The sequence below is a fragment of the Balaenoptera borealis genome (assembly GCF_965194805.1).
Source record: "Balaenoptera borealis genome assembly, chromosome: 16".
NCBI classification, from domain to species: domain Eukaryota; kingdom Metazoa; phylum Chordata; class Mammalia; order Artiodactyla; family Balaenopteridae; genus Balaenoptera; species Balaenoptera borealis.
In genome coordinates this window covers 27855312-27878735 of record NC_138872.1, presented here as the reverse complement: position 1 = coordinate 27878735, position 23424 = coordinate 27855312, and the positions used below count along the sequence as shown (strand labels likewise).

General features: G+C 36.7%; 1 protein-coding gene across 1 annotated transcript; it reads right to left on the bottom strand.

Annotated features, from left to right (window-relative positions):
- Positions 1 to 984: 984 nt before the first annotated feature.
- On the bottom strand, positions 985 to 19499 carry DEFB129 (defensin beta 129). Its single transcript, XM_082360306.1, has 2 exons — positions 4680 to 19499; positions 985 to 3014 (listed from the first exon to the last, which is right to left on the bottom strand). The coding sequence occupies exons 1-2, from the start codon at positions 4735 to 4737 to the stop codon at positions 2569 to 2571; spliced, it is 504 nt and encodes a 167-aa protein (XP_082216432.1). The 5' UTR covers positions 4738 to 19499; the 3' UTR covers positions 985 to 2568.
- Between the last annotated feature and the right edge of the window lie 3925 nt (positions 19500 to 23424).

Here is a 23424-nt window from a genome sequence, read left to right as displayed (position 1 = left end):
ATAAATATCAATTAATTCTATCTTGTTTAATGTGTCATTTAAAGCTTGTGTTTCCTTATTTATTTTCATTTTGAATGATCTGTCCATTGGTGAAAGTGGGGTGTTAAAGTCTCCTACTATGATTGTGTCACTGTCGATTTCCCCTTTTATGGCTGTTAGCATTTACCTTATATATTGAGGTACTCCTATGTTGGGTGCATAAATATTTACAATTGTTATATATCTTCTTGGATTGATCCCTTGATCATTATGTAGTGTCCTTCTTTGTCTCTGGCAATAGTCTTTATTTTAAAGTCTATTTTGTCTGATATGAGAATTGCTACTCCAGCTTTCTTTTGATTTCCTTTTACATGGAATATATTTTTCCATCCCCTCACTTTCAGTCTGTATGTTTCCCTAGGTCTGAAGTGGGTTTCTCGTAGACAGCACATATATGGGTCTTGTTTTTGTATCCATTCAGCCAGTGTGTGTCTCAGCATATATATGGGTCTTGTTTTTGTATCCATTCAGCCAGTGTGTGTCTCAGCATATATATGGGTCTTGTTTTTGTATCCATTCAGCCAGTGTGTGTCTTTTGGTTGGAGCAATTAATCCATTTACATTTAATGTAATTATTGATATGTATGTTCTTTTTACCATTTTCTTAATTGTTTTGGGTTTGTCATTGTAGGTCTTTTTCTTCTCTTGTGTTTCCTGCCTAGAGAAGTTCCTTTAACATTTCTTGTAAAGCTGGTTTGGTAGTGCTGAATTTTCTTAGCTTTTGCTTGTCTGTAAAGGTTTTAATTTCTCCATCAAATCTGAATGAGATCCTTGCTGGGTAGAGTAATCTTGGTTGTAGGTTTTTCCTACAAAAGTGAAAGTGTCACTTTAAATATGTCCTGCCACTCCCTGCTGGCTTGCAGAATTTCTGCTGAAAGATCAGCTGTTAACCTTATGTATGTTATTTGTTGTTTTCCTTATGTATGTTATTTCTTGTTTTCCCTTGCTGCTTTTAATATTTTTCTTTGTATTTAATTTTTGATAGTTTGATTAATATGTGTCTTGGCGTGTTTCTCCTTGGATTTATCCTGTATGGGACTCTCTGCGTTTCCTGCACTTGATTGACTATTTCCTTTCCCATGTTAGGGAAGTTTTCAAGTATAATCTTTTCAAATATTTTCTCAAACCCTTTCTTTTTCTCTTCTTCTTGGACCCCTATAATTCGAATGTTGGTGTATTTAATGTTGTCCTAGAGGTCTCTGAGACTGTCCTCAATTCTTTTCATTCTTTTTTCTTTATTCTGCTCTGTGGTAGTTATTTCCACTATTTTTTCTTCTAGGTCACTTATCTGTTCTTCTGCCTCAGTTATTCTGCTATTGATTCCTTCTAGAGAATTTTAAATTTCATTTATTGTGTTGTTCATCATCGTTTGTTTGCTCTTTAGTTCTTCTAGGTCCTTGTTAAACATCTCTTGTATTTTCTCCATTCTATTTGCAAGATTTTGGATCATCTTTACTGTCATTACTCTGAATTTTTCAGGTAGACTGTCATTTCCTCTTCACTTGTTTGGTCTGGTGGGTTTTTATCTTGCTCCTTCATCTGCTGCATACTTCTCTCTCTTCTCATTTTGCTTAACTTACTGTGTTTGGGTTCCCCTTTTCACAGGCTGCGGGTTTGTGGTTCCCACTGTTTTTGGTGCCTGCCCCCAGTGGGTAAGGTTGGCTTGTGTAGGCCTCCTGGTGGAGGAGACTGGTGCCTGTGTTCTGGTGGGTGGGGCTGGATCTTGTGTTTCTGGTGGGCAGGGCTGCATTTGGTGGGGCAATGCTTTTTAAAAACATTTTAAAATGCTTTTTAGCTTTTCAGACCCTATTTTTACATTTTTTTAATGTGGCTACTAGAAAATTAAAAATTACCTACATGATTTGCATCTGTGGTCCGTATCCTGTATCTATGGGAAGAACCACTCTACCTATTGCCTGTTGTCCCACTGGGAATCATGTTGAAAATGCCTTGGCTCAGAGATAGAAGTCATATATCTTCTCCCTTACCCCTCTTCCCTCCACTCAGTCCCCCATGTTTTTATCTTAAATGGCCTCATGAATTTAGGTTATATTCTTCTGTGGAGAAGGTAGACTTGCTCTCCTCACATTCTATTTTGCATATCGTTCTTTCTGTGGGAAAAATCTATGAAAAAAGAAAATATGGCTGCTGTTTTCATTCCTGTTGCCCCAAGAAAAGCACATAACATGAGAACCATAAATCTTCATTACAGGGGCTTATTTTGGGCCATCCATGGGCCAAATTCAATGTTGTAGTCAGCATTCCTGGTGCTTGCTTTCTCCTGGGCATGTAAACTAAAATTCTATCTCTTTCTAGCTCTATCTCCTCTTTGACGCTTCTGAGAGAATGATAACATTATGTAAACTGTGGGTGCTTAAACAGTGTTTATTGAATGACTGATGATAAAGGAAACAGTTCTATGTCTCAGTTTATAGAAGCAAAGATAAAGAGGAACTTGGTGTTTTAAAGGAAAGACCCACATCCCTGCTCATCTGCTTCCTCCAGCTCTAGTCATGTTGTCAGCAGTGTCTATGGTGGTGGTGCTGGTGGTGGGGAGTCAGTGGCTGAATCTCTTCTTTTTTTGATGTCACTCTTGGTAGAAGTAGCAGTGTGTATTATCTTTCCTGCGATCATGGGGTTGGTGGTGGCAGAGTTCACAGTGGTGGCATTTGGGATGACGATGGTGTTGATGTTGGCAAAAGGGTTGACACTTCTGAATTTGGGCAGAAGAGATAAAGTATGATTTTTTGTTTGCATCACAACACTAAAATTCTTGGTAATTTTTAGCAGTTCCTGAGAGTCCTCTTCAAGGGTGTGGAGCATTTCATTTTGTATGTAGCTTTTTATCAATCGAACCACTTTTGGTCCAATACAACATTTTTTCTTTTTGCATTTATCTACCTCTTTTTCATCCATGGCGCAGTGGTCTTTGCATCTCCCAAAACCCATTACACATCTTCCCAAACCAAAGTATTCTGCACAAAGAAAAGAGAAAACCAAAGTGCTAAGGTTAATAACTAGATATGACATTAAAATTGCTGGAGCAAGAGGAATAGAGGCAGAGGGAGTTTGTTAATGCTAAATTTTAAGTACAGTGGTTAGGGATGTTGGTGGAGGCAACTGGCAGGCCAAGAGAGTCTTTGTACACCTCTGAAATCCAAAATAAATCTCTAGTCTTCCTTCATTGAATAACTTAAAAAATCTAAAGAGGAAAAGGGAATGCAATTATTTGCTTCAGGATAAGATTTTAGACCTCTAATCGTAGACACTTGTAGAGTATCACTATCTCTCCCCATGATCCTAGGAAATACCAACAAGAATAAAATCTATCATAAAACTAATTCAAGAAAGAATTTCAAAAGAGAATCAATAAGACTTTCAGAAGTTCTGGGTTCTTGCCAAACTCAGTGGTCCATGACCTCACTCTCCTTGACAATCGCTTGACCTGTGGTTCCTGGGGCATGGTGTTCTATCATTTTCAGCCTCTCTGGACACTATGTCCCTCAGAGGTCTTATTTATTATCATAGCCTTAACCTCATCTCTATGAAGATAACTCCCACATTGTTATCTATATCTCTAAATTCCCTGCTTAGAGTAGTACCTCATCTTCATCTGCTGGATGATTTTTCCATCCCATTGTTCCATCTATTTCTCTTTTCCAAATCAAGAAGCTTCTCCCTCACTCAACAATTCAACTGATTTTCTATAAAGCACAAGAGATTTATGTAGCACCTAATGTTCACATGCATTTCAATATTGTTTCTCACCAAAGACAACACTGTAAAATTCTTGTATTTTAAGCAGCTACACTGATTAACCCTACTATCTTATGTGGAATTTGAGGCTCAAATTTGACTTTACCCAAGATGACACAGCCATACTGGCTTATATTATAGCCCTTCTCTTAAGGTCCCAAGATAAAAAAAAATAGAAACATCTTTGACTCTTTTTTCTTTCCCTTCCTAGACCCATTGCCAATTTAATATCTGGATGATTCTTGTATTTTGAAACAAGTCTCAATGTTTCTATCTTCTTTTCAAAAAACAGTGGTCAATCCTCTGATTCAGCTTTTTGCCATGATGTGTTCCTAGATGCTCCTATGGGTAATTTGGGGATTTCTAATAAAACACTGGCTGAGAGAAGGAATGAAACTCTATAAAAATCTGAAAAATTTGCGATGGAGAACATAGACATGTTTACTGGATCCTGAGAGGAGATTTTCTGAGTGTAAGGGTAAGGACTTCCTCCTTATTATACCAAGGTACAAACTGATAGGAACCTTTAGTTCAAGAGATGGTTTAAATTAGAAAAAGAGCAAAAATGAGGTGGACTTGGCATAAGTCCCAGATGACAACTATTAGAGGGCAGGAAGGCAGTTTTATATGTTGGATAATTTCTGAGTACACAAACAACATCCTACTTTCTCTGTAGCTTCCTGTGTTTCCCCATCAGACACAGTCTGGGGTTGGAGCCTATGGGGATATGTGGGGGATGGTGTATGACTGATGCAGTACATAAACTTTTCAGCCATATCTTGGGCATCTCATTTTTTAACGTCTCTTTGGGTTCCCATTATCATGGACAGCCAAATCCCTGCTTCCTCAAACCGCTCCCTCTTAAACCTAGGATTTCACATTACCTGTGTTCACCTGGTACTGTAGCATGAGGCTGGCAAAGATAGGAAAAAGGAGCTTCATGGCTGGGTGCCAGAGAGGAAGCCTTGGATCTGGGTTCGTGTTCTTGAGCTCCAGCCTTTATTGGCATCTTCATGGCCTTAGGCTATGAGCAGTAAAGTACAGCCAAATCTCACAGCAATTGTGTTTTCTATGATTCTGTTTGAGAATAGTCTTTCCTGAACACCTCATGCAACAAATTTCCTGTTCTTGGTCCTGGGGGGGGAAATATAAGACACATAAGTTATGAAAGAAAATCCAAACCCTTTACACCTCTCCTTCTTAAGGTTTATTCAGGGCAAGAGTAATACATCTGCTTCACTATTTGTGAGCCTAGTTTTGCCTAAGGCATTTAGTGTATGAGATTCAGAAGAGCAGAACTTGCTATAACCATAGACTCTGGAGGATAGAGACTCTGTCTTTTTTGTACTCTTGTTTCTAATGGCCATTATGGGTACTGAATCAACATAAGAACTCAATACAGGTTTGTTGAATGAGTTTGTGGGAGGCAGTTCTTGGCATAACTTTAACTTCTTAAAAAAATGAGATATAATTAACATATAACATTATATTAATTTCAAGTGTATATCATAAGGATTCAATATTTGTATATATCCTCAGAGGTGGAATTGCTGGATTATATGGTAGTTCTATTTTTATTTTTTTGAGGAACCTCCATATTATTTGTATAGTGACTGAACCAATTTACATTCCTACCAACAGTGTACATAGGTTCCCTTTTCTCCTCACCTTTTACATCCTTGCCAACACCTATCTCATCTTCTTGATGATAGACATTCTAACAGGTGTGAGGTGATATCTCATCATGGTTTTGATTTGCATTTTCCTGGTGATTAGTGATGTTGAACATCTTTTTGTGTAGCTGTTGGCCATCTGTATGTCTTCTTTGGAAAAATGTCTATTCAGTTCCTCTGCCCATTTTTTAATTGATTTTTTTTTTTGCTATTGAATTGTATGAGTTCTTTATATGTTGATAATTCAGATATTAACCTCTTATCAGATATATGATTTGCAAACATTTTCTCCCATTTGGTAGGTTGCCTTTTCATTTTGTTGATGATATTCTTTGCTGCACAGAAGTGTTTTAGTTTGTTGTACTCCCACCTGTTTATTTTTGCTTTTGTTAACTTTGCTTTTGGTGTCAAATCTAAAAAAATCATCGCCAAGACTGATATTAAGGAGCTTACTGCCTGTATTTTCTTCATGGAGTTTGATGGTTTTAGGTTTTACATTCAGGTCTTTAATCCATTTAGAGTTAATTTTTGTGTATGATGTAAGATAACGGTCCAGTTTCATTCTTTCGCATGTTGCTGTCCAGTTTTCTCAACACCATCAATTAAAGAGGATGTCCTTTCCCCATTATATATTCTTGGCTCCTTTGTTGTAAATTAATTGACCTATATGTGTGGTTTTATTTCTGGTCTCTCTATTCTTTCTGCTCAATTGATCTACATGTCTGTTTTTATGCCAATGCAGTACTGTTTTGATTACTATAGATTTGTAATGTATTTTGAAATCAGGGAGTGTAATACCTCCAGCTTTCTTCTTTGTCAATAGTGCTTTTTATTTTGGGTCTTTTGTGGTTCCACAGAGGTTTTAGAATTGTTTGTTCTAGTTCTGTGAAAAAAGCCATTGGAATTTTGATAGGGATTGCATTAAATCTATAGATTGCTATGGGTAGTATGGACATTTTAATAATACTAATTCTTCCAATCCATGAGTGTGACATATCTTTCCATTTATTTGTGTTTTCTTCAATTTCTTTCATCAATGTCTTATAGTTTTCAGTGTACAGGTTTTTCACTTCCTTTGTTAAACTTATTCCTAAGTATTTTATTTTTTGATACAATTGTAAATGGGATTGTTTTCTTAGTTTCTCTTTCTGATAGTTCATTATTAGTGTATAGAAACAACAGATTTTTGTTTATTGTTTTTGTACTCTGCAATTTTACTGAATTTGTTTATTAGTTCTACCAGTTTTTGGTGTTTTTTTTGGTGGAGCCTTTAGGGTTTTTAAAAATATGTAATATCATCTCATATGCAAATCTTCACAATTTTACTTCTTCCTTTCTGATATGGATGGATTTTATCTCTTTTTCTTGACTATTTGCTCTGGCTACAAAGTCCAATACTATGTTGAATAAAAGTGGCAAGAGTGGGCATTCTTGTCTTGTTTTTGATCTTACAGGAAAAACTTTCAGCTTTTCATCATTAATTATGATGTTAGTTGTGGGCTTGTCGCATATGGTCTTCATTATGTTGAGGTACATTACCTCTATACACACTGTTGAGAGTTTATATCTTAGATGAATGTTGAATTTTGTCAAATGCTTTTTTCTACATCTATTGACATGATCATATGATTTTTATCCTTCATTTTGTTAATGTGGTGTAACATATTGATTGATTTGCGAATGTTGAACCATACTTGGGTCTCTAGAATAAATCCGACTCGATCACAGTTTATGATTCTTTAAATGTATTGTCAAATTTGGTTGGCTAATATTTTACTGGGAATTTTTACATCTATGTTCATCAGTGATATTGACCTATAATTTTCTTTTCTCATGGTGTCCCTGTCAGGTTTTGATATCAGGGTAATGTTGGTCTCATAAACTGAGTTTGGAGGTGTTCCCTCTCTTCTATTTTTTGGAAGAGTTGAGAAGAATTGGTATTGATTTTTCTTTGAATTTTTGATAGAATTTACTGGTGAAGGCATCTGGTCTTGGACTTTTTTTTTGTTGGGAGGTTTTTGTTTACTGACTTAATCTCCTTACTAATTGGTCTGCTCAGCTTTTTTATTTCTACATGATTCAGAATTGGTAGATTGTATGTTTCTAGGAATGTATCAATTTTTTTTTCTGGATTGTCCAGTTTGTTAGTGTATAACTTTTCATACTGGTCTCTTACGATCATTTGTATTTCTGTGGTATCACTTGCAATGTCTCCTCTTTCTTTTTCTGATTTTATTTACAGTATTTGACTCTACTCTCTTTATTTATTGGTGAGTCTAGCTAAAGTTTTGTCTATTTTGTTTATCTGAAAAAGCCCAGCTCTTGGTTTCATTAATCTTTTCTATTGTCTTTTTAGTCTCTAACTTATTTCTGCTCTGATTTTTATTATTTACTGCCTTCTACTAACTTTGGGCTTAATTTGTTCTTCTATTTTTAGTTTCTTGAGGAGTAAAGTTATGTTGTTTAGTTGAGATCTTTCTTGTTTCTTGATGTAGACATTTATTGCTATGAATGTTTCTTTTAGAATTGCTTTTGCTGCATCTCATATGTTTTGGTGTGTTGTGTTTCCATTTTGATTTGTCTCAAGGTATTTGTTAATTTAACCTTAAAATTTTTTTTAAATTGCAGTATAGTTGATTTACAATGTTGTGTTAGTTTCTGATATACAACAAAGTTAAACAGTTATACATCTACATACATCCAATCTTTTTTTTGTTTTTTTAGATTCTTTTCCCATATAAGCCATTACAGAGTACTGAGTAGAGTTCCCTATGCTATACAGCAGGTTCTTATTAGTTATCTATTTTAATGTATAATAATGTGTATATGTCAGTCCCAATCTCCCAATTAAACTCTCACCCCTCCTTATCCCCTGGTAACCATAAGTTTGTTTTCTACATCCATAACTCTACTTCTGTTTTGTAAATAATTTCATTTGTACCTTTTTTTTTTTAAAGATTCCACATAAAGTGATATCATATGATATTTGTCTTTCTGTGTCTGACTTACTTCACTCAGTATGACAATCTCTAGGTCCATCCATGTTGCTGCAAATGACATTATTTCATTCTTTTTTTTTTTCACGTATATACTGCAATTTTATTTCAATCGCACAAATGAAATTAGCATGTAGGAAATTTAAATGAAACAGTATGGTAAAAATAGCAGAGAATCAAAAACTCTAATAAGGAAGTACACCTAAAGCATGAGACTTCAACATTCATTAGTGTTTCATCTTGTTTTGATTGACACTTGATGCTTGCAAATTTTGAAACAAACTTTGAGATCATGATGATTATTCTGGAGAGATTTCAGCACCAGCACTAAGATTTGTACATTCAGTTGGTTTGCAATTGACTTGTTAGCCATTTACATAGTGTACAGTACAGATTTCTCACAGGTCAGATCACAGTGTTGAAGGAAAGAAGTACCTTCCTGTAATTAGAAAGGATCCCCTGAACTTCATTCAGATTAAGATATCCAATGTACAAGAGCACGAAAACCATCATAATATTGTGGCTCCCAGGAAAATAGTTTTGATAAGAAAAATAACCTAAGCTTCTGTTTCCCATTTTAATTACTGAAATCTCTAACAATGACAAAACTGTCACATAGGACAACAAATGTATACAGTAATTCAATCAAACTTCTTGGAAAAAACACATTTAGCAATCTGGGATAATGCAGAACGACAGGAAATAAAACGTGATTCAACACTGGTTCCTTTTGTCATTTTACACAGACATCATGTTAATATTAGACCAAGGCACAAAAGGTTTAGTGCATAAACCAGTTTCTTTTTTAAGATCTAACATTTTTACCGTAGTCTTTTATCTTACTTTGGACCACTTGTACCCAGTACTCTATCCTACTATAGACCGTTTAACTTAATCAACAAAATCAAAAATGATTTCTGACCAGATTTATGGGGGACATAAACATTTGTATCATCAAAGTGTTTGCATAGCCAAAAGTACAATAGTAAAGATGAAAATGCCTCCTATTTCTTTTAGAAAGTAGTACTTCATAAGCTTGCTGCATCTTTAATGTCTTCACTATTGGATGACAATGAAGAGTTGATAGAAAAAAAGAACTGTATACTTGAATTATGATAGCTCATCCATCACAGATCTAAAAATTAAGTTTCTACAGAAACAGGAACTATTTTAACAGGGGAAAAAAATTCCCTCATTCAAACCTCTTTGAAGTGGTAATGGCTGCAAACTTGCAGCACTTAGAAAACTATGCTATCAACAAGTTCTGTCTTATGAACTTAGATTAAGAAATCTAGAAAGCAGATGAAAGTGGATTATTTCTTCAAAATTTTAGTAAAACTACTGATAATCAAAGGTTTCAAAGCAAATATGGCACATAACAACTCAAGCATAAATCAAGATGGAGAGCCTGGAGAACTGTGATTTCCTAAAATTTCAAAAAATTCTATCATTGCAACATACAGGATTTCTCCCCTATTTTAATCTTAGAAGTTTCAAAGAAAAGGGAGTGGATAACATACACACACGTGAGTGCCCACACGAACACGCACGCACGCGCACACATGGTGGTAAGTAGAGTATCTAGTTCCTTCTTCCCACCACCTAAGTCTCACTTTATTTATTAAAAGAAAATTATGCAGGACACCCCTCGTTGTTTTCCCTTTATCTAATGATTTCTGTGACCTTAATTGCTGCCATCATTGTTACTTTTCTAGTATTTCAACATAACAAGGTTCAAAAGCAGCTTTGTAGTCAGGAACGTGTACCTGAATACCTATATAACTGCAGGGCACCTAGGTAATAACAACTGCCAAATTCAGAGATGGAACTTTTGAGTTCCACAGTAAGATGTAATTCATGTGAAGCTCAGAATCATGTTTCAGACCACTGAACTTACTCAAGTTAAAATACAAATAGCTGAAGACATGATGTAAAAGATTAAGTACTTGGTGCTGTTAACATTTACCAATTAAAGTCACAAAATATTCCTCAGAAATTAACTTTAAATAAAAAATTTTTCCTTCCCTTCCTCCCGCTCCCCTATACTCTACAAAATGTTCTCCCTGGGACTAGGCCTTGAAAAGGCCACCACATATTAGTTTGACATGCATTACTGTCTGCAATTTAAAAAGCTAATTTTGTGGTCGTTGTAATTACATTATAAAAATGTCCACATGCATAAATCTAAAAAAGGTTGAAAAGCTACAGTGAATCTACAATACACTGTTTTACGTTTGACCACTGGTTTGTGTTATGTAGGAGTCACAGATTTGGTAAAGTATTGTAACAATTTAGGAAGGCATCTAAACCTTTAAATTCTGGACAAATTTTATGTTTGAATCTACCAAATTGCATGAAGGCTAAACTCGAGAGACTTCCTATCATTCTAAAATTCCTCACTCTGAACAAATCATTTTTAGGACACTTTCTTATAACTATCACCCTTTTAAAGCACATACAATTCCATTTGTTCCACATTTTACATTCTTTTTTATGGCCGAGTAATATTCCATTGTAAATATGTACCACCTCTTCTTTATCCGTTTATCTGTTGATGGGCATTTAGGTTGTTTCCATGTCTTGGCTATTGTAAATAGTGCTGCAATGAACATTGGGTACTTCTTTTTTTAACTTTTGATTTTATATTGGAGTATAGCGGATTAACAATGTTGTGATATCTTCAGGTGCACAGCAAAGGGACTCACTCATACATATGCATGTATCCATTCTCTCCCAAACTCCCCTCCCATCCAGGCTGCCACAAAACATTGAGCAGAGTTCCCTGTGCCATACGGTAGGACCTTGTTGGTTATCCATTTAAAATATGGCAGTGTATGCATGTCAATCCCAAACTCTCTAACTATCCCTTCACCCCCAACCCTTCCCCCCTGGTAACCATAAGTTCGTTCTCTAAGTCTGTGCATCTGTTTCTGTTTTGTAAATAAGTTCATTTGTATCATCTCTTTTTAGCTTCTGCATATAAGGGATATCATATGTTATTTCTCTTTCTCTTTCTGATTTACTTCAGTCAGTATGACAATATCTAGGTCCATCCATGTTGCTGCAAATGGCATTATTTCATTCTTTTTAATTGTTGAGTAATATTCCATGGTATATATGTACCACATCTTCTTTATCCATTCCTTGGTTGATAGACATTTAAGTTGCTTCCATGTTTTGGATATCATAAACAGTGCTGCAATGAACATTGTGGTGCATGTATCCTTTCGGACCATGTTTTTCTCCTGATATATGCTCAGGGGTGGGATTGCAGGGTCATATGGTAGCTCTATTCTTAGTTTTTTAAGGGACCTCCATACTGTTCTCCATAGTGGCTGTACCAACTTACATTCCCACAAACAGTGTAGGAGTGTTCCCTTCTCTCCACACCCTCTCCAGCATTTATTGTTTGTGGATTTTTTTGATGATAGCTATTTTGACTGGTGTGAAGTGATAACTTATTGTAGTTTTGATTTGTATTTCTCTAATAATTAATGATGTTGAACATCTTTTCATGTGCCTCTTGGCCACCTGTATGTCTTCTTTGGAGAAATATCTATTTAGGTTTTCTGCCCATGTTTTTTGACCGGGTTGTTTGTTTTGATGATATTAAGCCTCATGAGATGTTTGTAAATTTTGGAGACTAATCCCTTGCCAGTCACATCATTTGCAAATATTTTCTCCCAGTCTGTGGGTTGTCTTTTCATTTTGTTTATGGTTTCCTTTGCTGTGAAAAGCTTTTGAGTTTAATTAGGTCCCATTTGTTTATTTTTGCTTTTATATCCATTATTCTGGGAAAATGATCTTGCTGTGATTTGTGTCAGAGAGGGTTCTGCCTATGTTTTCACTAGGAGTTTTAAAGTGTCCAGCCTTACATTTAGGTCTTTAATCCGTTTTGAGCTTATTTTTGTGTATGGTGTTAAAGAATGATCTAGTTTCATTTTTTTACTGTCCAGTTTCCCCAGCACCATTTGTTGAAGAGACTGTCTTTCCTCCATTGTATAGTCTTGCATCCATTGTCATAGATTAATTGACCACAGGTGCATGGGTTTATCTCTGGGCTTTCTATCCTGTTCTACTGATCTATATTTCTGTTTTTGTGCCAGTACCATATTGTCTTGATTACTGTAGCTTTGTAGTATAGTCTGCAGTCAGGGAGTCTGATTCCTCCAGCTCCGTTTTTCTTTCTCAAGATTGCTTTGGCTATTTGGGGTGTTTTGCATCTCCATACAAATTTTAAGAATTTTTGTTCGAGTTCTGTGAAAAATGCCATTGGTAATTTGATAGGGATTGCACTGAATCTGTAGATTGCCTTGTGTAGTATAGTCATTTTGACAATATTGATTCTTCCAATCCATGAACATGGTATATCTTTCTATCAGTTTGTGTCATCTTTGATTTCTTTCATCAGCGTCTTATAGTTTTTGGGGTACAGGTCTTTTGTCTCCTTAGGTAGGTTTTTTTTTTTAAACATTCTTTTTTTTTTATTTTTATAAATTCAGTTCTTTATTCATTTATTTATTTATTTTTGGCTGTGTTGGGTCTTCGTTTCTGTGTGAGGGCCTTCTCTAGTTGCGGCAAGTGGGGGCCACTCTTCATTGTGGTGCACGGGCCTCTCATTATCATGGCCTCTCTTGTTGCGGAGCACAGGCTCCAGACACGCAGGCTCAGTAATTGTGGCTCACGGGCCTAGTTGCTCCGTGGCATGTGGGATCTTCCCAGACCAGGGCTCGAACCTGTGTCCCTTGCATTGGCAGGCAGATTCTCAACCACTGCGCCACCAGGGAAGCCCCTCCTTAGGTAGGTTTATTCCTAGTTATTTTATTCTTTTTGATGTGATGGTAAATGGGATTCTTCCTTGAATTTCTCTTTCTGATCTTTTGTTGTTAGTGTATAGAAATGCAACAGATTTCTGTGTATTAATTTTGTAACCTGAAACTTTACCAGATTCCTTGATGAGCTCTAGTAGTTTTCTGGTAGCATCTTTAGGATTTTCTATGTATAGTATCATGTCATCTGCAAACAGTGACAGCTTAAATTCTTTTCCAGATTGGATTCCCTTTATTTCTTTTTCTTCTCTGATTGTCATAGCTAGGACTTCCAAAACTATGTTGAGTAAAAGTGGCAAGAGTGGACATCCTTGTCTTGTTCCTGATCTTAGAGGAAATGTTTCAGCTTTTCACCATTGAGTATGATGTTAGCTGTAGGTTTGTCATATACGGCCTTTATTATGCTAAGGTAGGTTCCCTCTATGCCCACTTTCTGGAGAGCTTTTAATCATAAATTGGTGCTGAATTTTTTTTTTTTTAACATCTTTATTGGAGTATAATTGCTTTACAATGGTGTGTTAGTTTCTGCTTTATAACAAAGTGAATCAGTTATACATATACATATCATCATATCTCTTCCTTCTTGTGTCTCCCTCCCTCCCCTCTAGGTGGTCACAAAGCTTGGTGCTGAATTTTGTCAAAAGCTTTTCTTACATATATTGCGATGATCATATGGTTTTTATTCTTCAGTTTGTTGATGTAGTGTATCACACTGATTGATTTGCAGATACTGAAAAATCCTTGCATCTCTGGGATAAATCCCACTTGATCGTGGTGTATGATCCTTTTAAAGTGTTGTTGGATTCGGATTAATAGTATTTTGTTGAGGATTTTGAGTCTATGTTCATCAGTGATATGGACCTGTAATTTCCTTTTTTGGTGGTATTTTTGTCTGGTTTTGGTATCAGGGTGATGGTGGCCTCATAGAATGAGTTTGGGAGTTTTCCTTCTTCTGCAACTTTTGGGAACAGTTTCAGAAGTATAGGTGTTAGCTCTTCTCTAAATGTTTGATAGAATTTGGCTGTGAAGCCATCTGATCCCGGACTTTTGTTTGTTGGGAGTTTTAAAATCACTGTTTCAATTTCAGTGCTTGTGATTGGCCTGTTCATATTTTCTATTTCTTCCTTGTTCTGTCTTGGGAGGCTGTACCTTTCTAAGAATTTGTCCATTTCTTTCAGGTTGTCCATTTTATTGGCATACAGTTGCTTGTAGTAGTCTCTTATGATCCTTTGTATTTCTGTGGTGTCCATTGTAAATTCTCCCTTTTCATTTCTAATTTTATTGATTTGAGTCCTCTCCCTTTTTCTTTTGATGAGTCTGGCTAAAGGTTTATCAATTTTGTTTATCTTTTCAAAGGACCAGCTTTTAGTTTCATTGATCTTTCCTATTGTTTTCTTTGTCTCTATTTCATTTATTTCTGCTCTGATTTTTATGATTTCTTTCCTTCTACTAATTTTAGGTTTTGTTTGTTCTTCTTTCTCTAGTTGCTTTAGTTGTAGGATTAGGTTGTTTATTTGAGAATTTTTTTGTTTCCTGAGGTAAGATTTTATTGCTATAAACTTCCCACTTAGAACTGCTTTTGCTGCATCCAATAGGTTTTGGATCACTGTACTTTCACTTTCATTTGCCTCTAGGTATTTTTGATTTCCTCTTTGATTTTTTTCAGTGATCCATTTGTTGTTTAGTAGCATATTGTTTAACCTCCAAGTGTTTGTGTTTTTTTTAATAGTTTTGTTCCTTGTAGTTTATTTCTAATCTCATAGCGTTATGACTGGAAAAGATGCTTGATATGATTTCAATTTTCTTAAATTTACTGAGGCTCACCTTGTGGCCCAGCATGTGTTCAATCCTGGAGAATGTTCTGTGTGAACTTAAGAATGTGTATTCTGCTGTTTTTGGTTGGAATGCTCTGTAAATATCAATTAAGTTCATCTGGTCTAATGTGTCATTTAAGACCTGTGTTTCCTTATTGATTTTCTATCTAGATGATGTGTTCATTGATGAAAGTGGAGTGTTAAAGTCCCCCACTATTACTGTGTTACTATTGATTTCTCCCTTTATGGCTGTTAGTATGTGCCTTACACATTGAGGTGCTCGTATGTTGGGTGCATATATATTTACAATTGTTATATCTTCTTCTTGGATTGATCCCTCGATCATTATGTTGTGTTCTTCTTTGTCTCTTATAACAGTCTTTATTTCAAAGTCTATTTCTCTGATATGAGAATTGCTACTCCAGCTTTCTTTTGATTTCCATTTGTGTGGAATATCTTCTTCCATCCCCTCACTTTCAGTCTGTATGTGTCCCTAGGTATGAAGTGGGTCTCTTGTAGATAGCATATATATTGGTCTTGTTTTTGTACCCACTCAGCCAGTCTATGTCTTTTGGTTGGAGCATTTAATTCATTTACATTTAAGGTAATTATCACTATGTGTATTCTTGTTGCCATTTTCTTAATGGTTTTGGGTTTGTTTTTGTAAGTCTTTTTTCTTCTCTTCCTCTTTCGTTCTCATCTCTTTTGGTTTGATGAACATTGTTGAGTTTGGGTTGCTTTTTCTTTCTTGTGTGTGTATCTAATGCAGTTTTTGGGTTTGCTGTTTCCGTGAGGTTTTGATATAGCAGTCTATATATGTACAAAAGTTTTTATTTATTTATTTATTTTTTAAGTTGTTAGTCTCTTTCCCCCCTAGATGGGTTCCTTTTGCATTTGTTGCAAAGCTGGTCTGGTGGTGCTGAATTCTGTTAGCTTTGCTTGTCTGTAAACTTTTGATTGCTCTGTCAAATCTGAATGAGAGCCTTACTGGGTAGAGTATTCTTGGTTGTAGGTTCTTCCCTTTCATTGTTTTAATATATTGTGCCATTCCCTCTGGCTTGCAGAGTTTCTGCTGAGAAATCAGCTGTTAACCTTATGGGAGTTCCCTTGTATGTTATTTGTCATTTTTCCCTTGTTTTTAATATTTTTTCTTTGCCTTTAATTTTTGTCAATTTGATTACTATGTGTCTTCGCATGTTCCTCCTTGGGTTTATCCTGTATGGGACTCTCTGTGCTTCCTGGACTTGGTTGACCATTTCCTTACCCATGTTAGGTAATTTTTCAGCTATTATCTCTTCAAATATTTTCTCAGGCCCATTCCCTTTCTCTTCTTTTTCTGGGACCCCTATAATTCAAATATTGGTGCATTTAATGTTGTCCCAGAGGTCTCTTAGGCTGTCTTCATTTCTTTTCTTTCTTTTTTCTTTATTCTGTTCTGAGGCAGTGATTTCCACCATTGTGTTCCAGGTCACTTATCTGTTCTTCTGCCTCAGTTATTCTGCTATTGATTCCTTCTAGTGTATTTTTTCACTTCAGTTATTTTATTGTTCATCTCTGTTTGTTTGTTCTTTAGTTCTTCTAGATCTTTGTTAAACATTTCTTGCATCTTCTCAATCTTTGTCTCCATTCTTTTTCCAAGATCCTGGATCATCTTCACTATCACTATTCTGAATTCTCTTTTCTGGAAGGTTGCCTATCTCCACTTCATTTAGTTGTTTTTCTGGGGTTTTATCTTGTTCCTTTATCTCCAACATAATCCTCTGCTTTTTCACATTCTCTAACATGCTGTGATTGTGGTTTTTGTTCTGCAGGGTGCAGGATTGTAGTTCTTCTTGCTTCTGCTTTCTGCCTTCTCATGTATGAGGCTATCTAAGAGGCTTGTGCAAGCTTCCTGATGGGAGGAACTGGTGGTGGGTAGAACAGGCTTTTGCTGTGGTAGGCAGTTAAAACTTTAATCCATTTGTTTGCTGATGGGTGAGGCTATGTTCCCTCTCTGTTAGTTGTTTGTCCTGAGACGACTCAGCACTGGAGCTTACAATTTGTATGGTGGGGCAAATGGCAGCCTCTGGGAGGGCTCACACCAATTAGTACTTCCCAGAACTGCTGTTGCCAGTTCCTTTGTCCCCACGGTGAGCCACAGCCACCCCCCACCTCTGTAGGAGACCTGCCAACACCAGCAAGTTGGTTTGGTTCAGCCTCCTATGGGGTCACTACTCTTTTCCCCTGGGTTCTGGTGTGAACAAGACTTTGTGTGTGCCCTCCAAGAGTGGAGTCTCTGTTTCCCCCAGTCCTGTGGAAGTCCTGCAATCAAATCCTGCTGGACTTCAAAGTCGGATTCTCTGGGGATTCCTACTCCCATTGCTGGACCCCCAGGCTGGGAAGCCTGACGTGGGTTTCAGAACCTTCAGTCCAGTGGGAGAACTTCTGTGGTATAATTATTCTGCATTTGGTGGTCACCCACCCTGAGAGTATGGGATTTGATTTTATCGTGATTTTGCCCCTCCTACCATCTCAGTGTGGCTTCCCTTTTTTCTTTGGATGTGGGGTATCTTTTTTGGTGGGTTCCTCTGTCTTCCTGTCGATGGTTGTTCAGCAGCTAGTTGTGATTTCGGTGTTCTTGCAAGAAGAGGTGATTGCACATCCTTCTACTCTGCATCTTGATCTAAATCTGCATGTATCTTTTTGAATTAAGGTTTTCTCCAGGTATATGCCCATAAGTGGGATTGCTGGGTCACATGGTAGTTCTATTTTTAGTTTTATAAGAACCTCCATACTGTTTTCCATAGTGGCTGTATCAATTTATATTCTCACCAACAGTTTAACAGAATTCCCTTTTCTCCACATCCTCTCTAGCATTTATGGTTTGTAGATTTTTTGATGATGGCCATTCTGACCAGTGTGAGTTGATACCTCATTGTAGTTTTGATTTGCATTTCTCTAATAATTAGTGATGTTAAGCACCTTTTCATGTGCTTTTTGGCCATCTGTATGTCTTCTTTGGAGAAATGTCTATTTAGATCTTCTACCCATTTTTGGATTGGGTTGTTTGTTTTTTTGATATTGAGCTACATGAGTTATTTGTATATTTTGGGGATTAATCCTATGTCAGTTGCTTCATTTGCAAACATTTTCTCCCATTCTGAGCGTTGTCTTTTCATGTTTTTTATGGTTTCCTTTGCTGTGCCAAAGCTTTTAAGTTTAATTAGATCTTATTATTTTTTAAAAATTTTCTTTACTATAGGAGCTGGATCAAAAAAAAAAAAACCTTGCTGCAATTTATGTCAGAGAGTGTTCTGTCTATGTATTCCTCTAAGAGTTTTATAGTGTCCAGCCTTACATTTAGATCTTTAATCCATTTTGAGATTTTGTGTGTGTGTGTGTGGTGTTAGGGAGTGTTCTAATTACATTCTTTCACATGTAGCTGTCCAGTTTTCCCAGCACCAATTATTGAAGAGGCTGTCTTTTCTCCATTGTATATTCTTGCCTCCTTTATCAAAATTAAGGTGACCATATGTGTGTGGGTTTATCTCTGGGTTTTATATCTTGTTCCATTGATCTATATTTCTGTTTTTCTGACAGTACCATATTGTCTTGATTACTGTAGCTTTGCAGTATAGTCTGAAGTCCAGGAGCCTGATTCCTCCAGTTCCATTTTTCTTTCTCAAGATTGCTTTGGCTCTTCAGGGTCTTTTGTGTTTCCATACGAATTGTGAAATATTTTGCTCTAGTTCTGTGAAAACTGCCATTGGTAGTTTGATAGGGATTTCATTGAATCTGTAGATTGCTTTGGGTAGTATAGTCATTTTCACAATGTTGATTCTTCCAATCCAAGAACATTGTATATCTCTCCATCTGTCTGTATCCTCTTTAATTTCTTTCATTAGCATCTTATGGTTTTCTGCATATAGGTCTTTTGTCTCCTTAGGTAGGTTTATACCTAGGTATTTTATTCTTTTTGTTGCAATGGTAAATGGGAGGGTTTCCTTAATTTCTCTTTCAGACTTTTCATCATTAGTGTATAGGAATGCAAGAGATTTATATGCATTAATTTTGTATCCTGCTACTTTACCTAATTCATTGATAAGCTCTAGTAGTTTTCTGGTAGTGTCTTTAGGATTCTTTATGTATAGTATCATGTCAGCTGCAAACAGTGACATCTTTACCTCTTTTTTACCAATTTGGATTCCTTTTATTTCTTTTTCTTCTCTGATTGCTGTGGCTAAAACTTCCAAAAGTGTGTTGAAAAATAGTGGTGAGAGTGGACAACCTTGTGTTGTTCCTGATCTTAGTGGAAATGGTTTCAGTTTTTCACCATTGAGAACGATATTGGCTGTGGGTTTGTCGTATATGGCCTTTATTATGTTGAGGTAAGTTCCCTCTATGCCTACTTTCTGGAGGAAAGTGTTTACTTAGTAATTTTCTGTTTGGATGATATGTAAGTGAGGTGTTGAAGTCCTCCCCTATTATTGTGTTACTGTTCATTTCCTCTTTATAGCTGTTAGCAGTTGCCTTATGTATTGAGGTGCTCCTATTTTGGGAGCATATATATTTATAATTGTTATATCTTCTTCTTGGATTGATCCCTTGATCATTATGTAGTGTCCTTCCTTGTCTCTTGTAACATTCTTTATTTTAAAGTCTATTTTATCTGATATGAGTATTGCTACTCCAGCTTTCTTTTGATTTCCATTTGCATAGAATATCTTTTTCCATCCCCTCGCTTTCAGTCTGTATGTGTCCCTAGGTCTGAAGTGGGTCTCTTGTGGACAGCATATATATGGGTCTTGTTTTTGTATCCATTCAGTGAACCTGTTCTTTTGGTTGGAGCATTTAATTCATTCACGTTTAAGGTAATTATCGATATGTATGTTCCTATTAACATTTTCTTAATTGTTTTGGGTTTGTTTTTGTAGGTCCTTTTCTTCTCTTGTGTTTCCCACTTAGAGAAGTTCCTTTAGCATTTGTTGTAGATCTGGTTTGGTGGTGCTGAATTCTCTTAGCTTTTGCTTGTGTCTAAAGCTTTTGATTTGTCCATTGAATCTGAATGAGATCCTTGCCGGGTAGAGTAATCTTGGTTGTAGGTTCTTCCCTTTCATCACTTTAAATATGTCATGCCACTCCCTTCTGGCTTGTAGAGTTTCTGCTGAGAAATCAGCTGTTAACCTTATGGGAGTTCCCTTGTATGTTATTTGTTGTTTTTCCCTTGTTGCTTTTAATAATTTTTCTTTGTCTTTAATTTTTGCCAATTTGATTACTATGTGTCTCGGCGTGTTTCTCGTTGGGTTTATACTGTATGGGACTCTCTGCTCTTCCTCGACTTGGGTGGCTATTTCCTTTCCCATGGTAGGGAAGTTTTCTACTATAATCTCTTCAAATATTTTCTCGGGTCCTTTCTCTCTCTCTTCTCATTCTGTGACCCCTATAATGAGAATGTTGTTTCATTTAATGTTGTCCCAGAGGTCTCTTAAGCTGTCTTCATTTCTTTTCAATCTTTTATCTTTATTCTGTTCCACAGCAGTGAATTCCATCATTCAGTCTTCCAGGTCACTTAGTCGTTCTTCTGCCTCAGTTATTCTGCTATTGATTCCTTCTAGTGTAGTTTTCATTTCAGTTATTGTATTGTTCACCTCTGTTTGTTCTTTAATTTTTCTAGGTGTTTGTTAAACATTTCTTACATCTTCTCGATCTTTGCCTCCGTTCTTTTTCCAAGCTCCTGTATCATCTTCACTATCATTATTCTGAATTCTTTTTCTGGAAGGTTGCCTATCTCCACTTCATTTAGTTGTTTTTCTGGGTTTTTATTTTGTTCCTTCATCTCGTACATAGCCCTCTGCTTTTTCAGCTTCTCTATCTTTCTGTGAATGTGGTTTTTGTTCCACAGGGTGCAGGATTGTAGTTCTTCTTGCTTCTGCTCTCTGCCCTCTGGTGGATGAGGCTATCTAAGAGGCTTGAGCAATTTTCCTAATGGGAGGGATTGGTGGTGGGTAGAGCTGGCTGTTGCTCTGGTGGGCAGAGCTCAGTAAAACCTTAATCCACTTGTCTACTGATGGGTGTGGTTGGGTTCCCTCCCTGTTGGTTGTTGAGCCTGAGATGACCCAACACTGGAGCCTACCTGGGCTCTTGGTGGAGCTAATGGTGGACTCTGGGAGGTCTCATGCCAAGAACTGCTTCCCAGATTTCTGCTGCCACTGTCCTTGTCCTCACAGTGAGACACAGCCACCCCCCCCCCCCCCGCCTCTGTAGGAGAGCCTCCAACACTAGCAGGTAGGTCTGGTTCAGTCTCTTATGGGGTCACTGCTCCTTCCCCTGGGTCCCAATGCACATACTACTTTGTGTGTGCCCTCCAAGAGTGGAGTCTCTATTTCCCCCAGTCCTGTCAAAGTCCTGCCATCAAATCCCCCTAGGCTTCAAAGTCTGATTCTCCAGGAATTCCTCCTCTCATTGCCAGACCCCCAGGTTTGGAAGCCTGACATGGGCCTCAGAACCTTCACTCCAGTGGATGGACTTCTGTGGTATTAGTGTTCTCCAGTTTGTGAGTCCCCCACCCAGCAGTTATGGGATTTGGTTTTATTGTGATTGCACCTGTCCTACCATCTCATTGTGGCCTCTCCTTTGTCTTTGGATGTGGGGTATCTTTTTTGGTGAGTTCCAGTGTCTTCCTGTCAATGATTGTTCAGCAGTTCGTTGTGATTCCAGTGCTCTTGCAAGAAGAGGTGAGTGCACATCCTTCTGTTCTGCCATCTTGAACCAATGTCTCACATCCATTATTTCTTAAAAATATTTTTCTTCCTCATATTTTGTTTCTCCTACTTCTGGCATTTCAATTGCATAAATATCTCATAATTTGGTATCATCTAACAGGTCTATGAGCTTGTTCATGTTTAAAAATATTTTTCTTTCTGTTTTTTCACCTTGGATAATTTCTATTGATCTATCATCTTCAAGTTCACTTCTCTTTCCCTATTATATTTATAAAGCTGTTAGGTTGTTTAGGACATTTTTTAATTTCATAAATTGAAGTTTTAATTCTAATATTCCATTTGGTTTTTATTTGATAGTTTCTAATTTTTTGTGTTGAGACTTCCCATTTTGTGGCTGAGGTTTTCATTCATAGAAAACATATTTTGCTTTGCTTTCTTGTGATTAGTTATAATAATTGCTTCAAACTCCTTGTCTTTTAGTTCTAATGTCTAGTTTTCTCATGGCTTGTTCCAGCTGATTTTATTTTCTCTTGAAAATGTGTTGTATTTTTAAAATTCTTTATAAGCTGGGCAATTTTGGATTGTATTATGCACATTATGGTATTAAATTGTGGAGATTTTGCATTCTGTTACTTTTAACTTTTCTCCAGTGGGTAATTTTTCTTTATTTTAGCAGTAATTTTCCTGCCTGGATTTGAGCTGCAAACTGTTTCTTATGCAGTAGCTCTAGTCTCTTTTCTTTTTTTTCATTTCTCTCCCCACTTTCCTCTCTCTTTCTAGCTGAGCTATTCTGAGTTTGTTTCATGCATGGATGGTTCAAGGATCCATCAAACAGAGTTTGGGGATTCCCCTTTCTGGCCATTTCTATCACAGGATTTGACCCCTCACATCAGCATTCACTGTTTTCTGGCTTTATTTTTCTCATTACACATACCAGAAAGACTGTGAGTTTTCCCACATGCATTCTTGTCACCACCATGCATACCACATGGTTTCACTTAGACCCAGGCTAAAAACTGCAGAACTAGAGACTTGTATAAATCCATGACGTCCCTCTTCCAACAAGCATGAGCTCCTAACCAGAATCTTTCTACCATTATTCAGTTCAGTATGTTCAGACAGTTTAGTTTTGTAATATGTTCAGATTTTATGGTTGTTTTCTCTGAGGATAGGGTCTTTGTCATGTCTGGAAGTAGAATACCTTTAATTATTCTGTGTCTCTCTCTCTCTCTCTCTCTCTCTCTCTATATATATATATATATATTTTAAGAGTATTTTCCTTCCAATGTTTACACATTTTTCTTGGTCTTTTTTTTTTTCTTCCCTCTTTGGCCACGCTGTGCAGCATGCGGGATCTTAGTTCCCTGACCAGGGATCAAATTGAAACTGTGCCCCCTGCAATACAAGTGTGGAGTCTTAACCACTGGACCACCAAGGAAGTCCCTGTGTCTGTATAGTCTATATACACATTATTCTATATAAAAGATACATAGCACTCCACAGTATGTATCCCTCTTCTTTCCTTTCTTTGTTCTTCCTTCTCTTTCCTATCTTTTTCTTGTCTTTTTGACTTCACCTCTTCCTGATTTTGCTGTTTATTAAGTTAATTAGGTACA